Source organism: Podarcis pityusensis, assembly GCF_964106645.2.
Source record: "Podarcis pityusensis genome assembly, chromosome: 7".
Taxonomy (NCBI): domain Eukaryota; kingdom Metazoa; phylum Chordata; class Lepidosauria; order Squamata; family Lacertidae; genus Podarcis; species Podarcis pityusensis.
The window spans coordinates 8238338-8244959 of NC_138031.1; the positions used below are offsets into that span (position 1 = coordinate 8238338).

At 43.6% G+C, this 6622-nt stretch overlaps 1 protein-coding gene across 2 annotated transcripts; it reads left to right on the top strand.

The window, feature by feature from the left end:
* Positions 1-3226: 3226 nt before the first annotated feature.
* On the top strand, positions 3227-6331 carry LOC308481049 (uncharacterized protein). 2 transcript variants are annotated; one of them, XM_081013005.1, is made up of 3 exons: positions 3227-3459; positions 4354-4454; positions 5397-6331. In XM_081013005.1, exons 2-3 carry the CDS (start codon positions 4371-4373, stop codon positions 6255-6257), a joined length of 945 nt encoding a protein of 314 aa, XP_080869131.1. In that variant the 5' UTR covers positions 3227-3459; positions 4354-4370; the 3' UTR covers positions 6258-6331. The 2 variants fall into 2 exon arrangements, with proteins under 2 accessions (XP_080869131.1, XP_080869130.1); XM_081013004.1 differs by having other exon boundaries at positions 3236-3375.
* The last annotated feature ends 291 nt before the right edge of the window (positions 6332-6622 follow it).

Here is a 6622-nt window from a genome sequence, read left to right on the forward strand (position 1 = left end):
GCACCATGCAGCTGCTCAGAAATCTGGATAAGCAGGTGTGTTTTTTCTCCTGGACTTGCCACATGGCCACAGATGGCCACTTCATGGAGTAAAGGTTACCATGCAATAAATCTCCATCCTATAGTGATCTCTTTGGAGAAGGAATTGACTTCAGAGGCATCTTCTTCCATTTTGAAGCCATCTATGTATATCTATCATACTTAAAAGGCACTAGTGAGAAGGCTCAGGCTATGATTACCTAATTAACATATGCAAATGCATGTAACTTGCATAAACAGGGCTCCTGGGGGAATTTCTATTAGGAGGATGAACTGCATAGAGGGTGACAGTCTTTTTAGTGTCATTAGGGTAAATGAGGTGGTAATGGGCTGTGCAGATGATGGTAAAGTCAATAATTTATTTCGCACTTCTCACTGGGGTGGCTTTTACAAACAGCCAGGATCCTTAATTGAAATGTAAATGCATGATAAATTAGGAAGAATGCCTTGTGAAAAGTGAAATAAGGGGAAATGTAGGAGCTGTGGAACTTCCAGTAAGGATTTTAAGAGGACAAAGAACTATAGGGGGAAATGCAGGCTCTCGTTTGGTCAAAGGGATACCTTGGTTCACTTTTATATAGTCCCTGAGACCCATGATGAAAACTCCAGAAGAAAAGGCTAGGCTGCATCCCACTCTTTCTGGATTCTGCTTTAACTATACTAGGAGAAAGTCTAAAATTACTTATGAATTTGGAGCATGTGTAGTTTACCATGATTTTCAGTTCCTTTGAATCCCTGCCACATACTACTGGGCATGTGGAATGATGATAACACTTTCTCTAATAACAGTAATATCAATGGAAAACAATCAAGTAATATATCAAGAAATATATATAAGACTTTTAATTTTTTCCCCAAAAAACATTCAGTTAGGATCCATAAGGTTTTCAGTGCACTTTGTCATTGCGAAACCTAACATAATCTCACCAGCATTCAGGGTAAAGGAATGTTAATAAAGGAATGCACAAATCAGCTGTAATTTAGAAAAGGGTATGTTGCCGTAACTGATGCTGAAAGACAACACCATGCCCAACAACAGCTGTGCTCATCCTGCTGCGTCTCTGGATTGAAAATATGCTTATGGCAGCCTCAAGGGACCTGGGCTGAGATGCATGTGGAAGGTGCAACAAGGATGATTCCCCAGTGACAATAATTGGAGGTGACAATTAACTCTGGACTATCTCTCCAACAAGGCTGTAGACTGTGTCTGGTCCCAGCTGCTTCAAACCGCAGGTGAGGCTCATATGAATGTTTCTTCTTGTCTATCATAGGCAAAGGGCTCATCCATTCTTCCTTTTGTGCCACATTTCTGGGCTTTAAAGCTCCATATCTAAGTGTTTTGTTGGGTTTTGGGTTTTCTTTTTTTATCCCGACATTTCACCCATGTTTTACCACAGTAATCATGGTGGTTCACAGCATAAAATTACAATATAAAAACCACAACATACATAATAAATATAAGAACAAAAGCAAACCAATACCACCACCTCCAGCAAAAGGAAGTTTGGTTGAGTTCATAGAAGATCAGATGTTGTGGACAAGCTTTCTCCCCAACATCTAGTTATCCACATACAATGGATTTCTATTTTCTTCTGTTTGAAGGAATCTTCACTAATGGGTAAATGGTCCATTGTTCATTCATTTATTTGGCTCAGATCCGGCTCAATTCCAGGGGCTCAGACCAGCTTAAAGCAGGTGGGGTTTTTTTGTCAGTTTTCTAAATGTTAATACTCCTATACCCTAGGGGGCATCAATCTAAGGGAACTGAATGGTTTAGGAAATAAAGGATGCCAAATGAAATGGAAATGGCCCTGGGAACATAAAATCTATTCTTTAAACAACAACAACAAACCACCCATACCATAACCAGTCCAAAAAGCCAATCACACAAATGATAATGCTTTCTGTGGGAATCCACCACCTCAACGTGTATTGATAAAGATGTACTGCAGAGTTAAGTGGGATGGGTGATGGCTTCTCTGGAATGTAGCCCAGAAAGTAGGGTTGGTCAGATCAGTCTGTTTCTGGCCCGTACGCTGCCACATGTACTCATTCATCATTTTGTTCTGACTCGTTTTGCATTGCAGTGCCCACTGCCAAGGACAAATGATGGCCTAAGAAAGGTAGAAGCCAATATGGGATTCAAGAGCAGCCTGGAAGCTGAGGCAAGGCTAGTTCAGAAAAAATGTACAAAGCCTAGGGAGCTGGTTCAGGACCACGGTTAGCAGAGAAGACAAATTGTCTTAGCAACCAACAGAGTTTTATAGCCTGGAGTAGGTATTCAAGATGAAAGCCTTGTCCCATGAACAGAGTATCTGGCCAGTTAAAGGATTGGTACATTTTCCCTGTACCTGTTGGCTTCTTCTAGGCCAAATTATTTAAACTATGTGGGACTTCTATGGGGAAAGTTTAACAGGTTTCCTGCAAGGCGTCATGGTCCATTGACTGAGACTGTGGTGATAGAGGATTCTCTTGATGGGGCAAGATTTGGGTTCTGGTGCCAGCAGAGGCACATGGGAAGGAGCAGGAAGCAAAACCTTCTGCTCTGCCTCAGGGCTGCTATATCTGAGGATTACTGATCTGGCAGCATAATACATTTCAATCTGTATTTTAAATGGAAACCATTATTTAAACAGCCCCATAATGACATATGGCTAACCTTCAGCAGGGGCAAAACTAGACTTTAGTTCACCCTGGTCAAAAACCCAGTTTGGCACATTCCTTTTGCATTTGCATACACACACACAGAATCTGGGAGCCTCAATGGCTCCCCTCTGGAGGCTTCACCCAGGGCAAAAAAACCTGGCTAGCCCCCACCGCACCCCATAGCTACAGCTCTGCCTTCACTCTGATGAGTTGGTCATTACACTAAACACAGATACAAGCTGTCTCTACACATGTACAAGTGTTTATGTGATAGATTGTACCATGTGCACATAACACGTGAAGACCTCTGGAGTCAGAAATGAACCTGCAAAGGCATAGGTCATCTGAGGCATCCAATAAAAACACTTGTCATTGGAAATTAATAGAGGAACTTTATTGGGGAAGGGTGTACAATGGATTATATGGGAACACATACACTTATAGGGATAGGGACAGAAGTATGCAGTGCCTATTCTGTTCACAGAGGCAATAGAATGGAATGTCTGGAAAGGGAAAAGTGTAGAATGTGGGGGAAGATCAAAAGGAGAGAAGCAGTTGGTGGCAGTTGGAGCAGCAGCAGCAGCAGCAGCAGCAGAAGCTTGGGAGAGGACCAAGGAAGCGTAAGAAGGAAGAAGAACAGAGGGAAGACTTCAAAGAGAGAGGTCAAAAGGGAGCCAGAACATCAAAACCGGTAGGTTGGATGGAAAAGACTGTGAATTAGACTTCTCCAGCTTTCAGCGGGAAACTGAAACCATTTTCTGTGGTTTGTGGTTGGGTGGTTTTGTTCTATATATTCACTGTATAATGAATTTGTTGGGTTCCCTATTCATATACAGGCTCCCTTTCTGCATCCATCTTGGAATGGAAGGAGCCTGATGGAGTTGGTCTTTCAGCAGAGTGGATTATTACTGATGCAATATAGAGAAATGTTTTGGGGAAGCACTTACACACAGAGGGAAGAACCCCTTATGCCAAAGGTGGCTTCCTTATTCTGGAGTAGTGGTTTTCAGGATGTGTTCTGGAGAACTGTAGGATCCCTTTAAAGGTTTTTGGAGGTTCTTTCATGCAGAGCCAATTATGATGGGTCAGCTGCTCTGAAATGCAGCTCATCTACCACTTCAACCATACATTTAAATGCACATCTCCATTTGTGAATGCTGCATCACAGTGCTGGTTCGAGCTGCTGACCATTATGTGAAGCCCACCATGCTGGTTTTCCATGACTCCAGACGGCATGCCAAAGCTCTGTGGCAAATGAGCTGGACAGTTCCTTGACAGGTGTACAAAATGTTGGGGGGGGGGTTGGCAACCGGAGGACATCTGTATCGCATAGTCAAGGGAGCCACAAACCAAATATGGGAGCCAGTGTGGTGTAGTGGTTAGAGCACTGGACTACAGCCTGGGAGACCTGAGTTCTAATCCCTACTCTGCCAAGGGGCTCCCTGGGTGACCTCGGACCCATTTTCTTCTCCCAGCCCACCCTACCCGGTTATTGACAATTGTGATGATAAAAAAAGGACGAGGAACTTTTTCGCATCTTCTCAAGTTCCTTGCAGGGAAAGCTAGATTTAAATAAGTGAATAGTAAACTAGTACATGGGTAGATATAATAGAACAAAACAGATGTGCAGCATGCCAGTTCCCAGTCTTCGTTTCTCTTTCCTCACTAGGAAGAAAAGAGGGAGAGATGTTGTTCCTCCCCTGGCTGATGTTCTGGGGCCTCATCCATCTTACCAAAGTTGGCCCAGTTTCTTCAGTTTCAGCAAGAAATGTGAGTAGAGAGTGGTTCCTGCCTGATTTAGTGACATGGTTCAGGCAGAGGCATTTCAGCAAATATTCCCAGAAGTGTTTGTGTGTGCTGAAGTTCTCCAATAGTTTGAAGGGAGCCTGAAAAGGGAAATCTAAAAACAAACAAACAGAAAATTCATTTCTAAGATATTTCAGCCTCTTCCCAAAGAGTGGCACCTCCCTTACCTAGCTTTGGGAAGCTGGCTTGGGATGGTGTGTGTGTGTGTATCAATTTTTGGCCTTGCACAGGGCAGCTCTTTACCAAGGTCTTACACCTTCCTGCACCTGGTAACTGAATCACCTTTGTCTCTGCCAAGGAAGGAAAGGGAAGCCTGAAGGTACACAGGGCATTGCCTACATTTTGATGCCCAATGTTTCTGAAACTTGTGGTGGTCGTGGTGATGATTGAAGTAAGTCCCCATTAAGGGTGCTCTGGGGGAGTGTCAGGGGCAGGACTTTGGGGTGGGGGACTCAGACTTAGTCCTAAGCCCATTCAGCTCAGCCACATTACTGGACCACCGGGCATAGAACCTTATTTTAAAGATTTTATTTCCCTCTCCCAGGTTTAAGCAGAGCAGCAGTTCCACTACTGAACAGGGCTTGGATCTCTTCTAACTTAACGCCAGTTTAACTTACTCCAGGCTTGCTTTATGCCAGCTTGTTGTGGATGGGATTGCTCTATTAATTGTAAAAAACCTCTAATGGGTTTCCATAAGATATAAAACTCACATTAAAATTATTGACAAAAGTCAGAAGTTAAAAGCAAGTTGGCTTGAAATCAACAGGAAACCTTGCATATCTGGGCCGGCTTGTTGAAAACAGTGAAGGGAAGACGCCTGCCTAATATCACTGGGCAGGGAGTTCCAGTAGGTACTGCCACATTGAAAATTCAGTTCCTTACACCTGTTGTGACTTCTATCCATAGGAAGAATCCCTTCTTCCTTCAGCTAACAAGACTGTGCTTGGAAGAGCCATGCATCTCAAAGAAGGCGATCTCAACATCACAACCACCCTCTCCACGACATTTTTTAATGTTCCGCATCAGATCCAGTCTAACTATATCATGGACTTCCTAATGTGTGTGCTGGGAGACCGTATATTTGCACGTTTCATGGTCTCCTTCTTTGTGCTTGGGGTTTTGGGAAATGTTGCCATTTTCTCCTATCTCCTTTTCTATATCAAGAGAAATTCCTGGAATGCCTACATCTGGAACTTCGCCATCGCCAACTGTGGCATCTTTCTATTTTTGTGCAGTTCCTTTCTGCTGGCTTTCATTAATTATATTTTTCATTCCTGCGACGCCTTTGAGAAATTGTTCCTCTCTCTGGCCTACTTGCTTTTATACACCCAGTGTAGCTGCATGCATTTCATTGCGGGCATTGGTGTTGACTGGGTCCTCCTTCTCCTCTCTCCAAGCTGGCACAGAAGCCACCAACCAAACCTGTCTTCTCTTATATCGGCTGTCACCTCTATCATCCTGTGGCCGTTGCTGTGCCAACTGCTGTTCTTCTTCAGCCTGGGGTTCGACACGCAAACCGTTGTCATCCTCTCCTTGATCCTTTTCCTCCCTCTGGTGTCCATCTCCTTTCAGACCTTGATCGTCAACACGTGGTACAACTTGGGCCAGCAAAAGAAAATGCGTACAGAGAGAATGCTTGAGATGCTTGGATCCATCGTCACCCTGGTGCCTCTCCATCTCTTCTTCACCCAGAACTCTGACTGCGCAATCATCTCATTGTTTTTCATGCTGTATGTTTTGTTTTTGTGTTTTGCAAGGATGAGCTAAGAAGGGTTGAAGTTGGCTTGTAGTACCAAACCTACATCAAGATGAATAAAGCTTGCACACTTCTGTTTTTAAAATATGGCTGTTTGTCCCATACCTTTTTATTTAGAATATTTTATTTTCAAAAGACAAAAAAGGAGATTCCTAATGCTTTAAATGGATAAGCATCCTATATTCATCACTAAGGCAGAGTAATTCTAAAGCTTCAGGCCTGAGAGTCAAAGGTGGCTTTTCAAGGCTCTCCCATTGGCCCCAAACTCTCTGCAGGGGATCCTCAGACCCAGAGGCCAAAGCCTCTCTCTCTGCCCCTTGGGAATCCCCTCAATCCATACACCCTTCCAAGTCTCTCGTATTACTGTCCCTCTTTT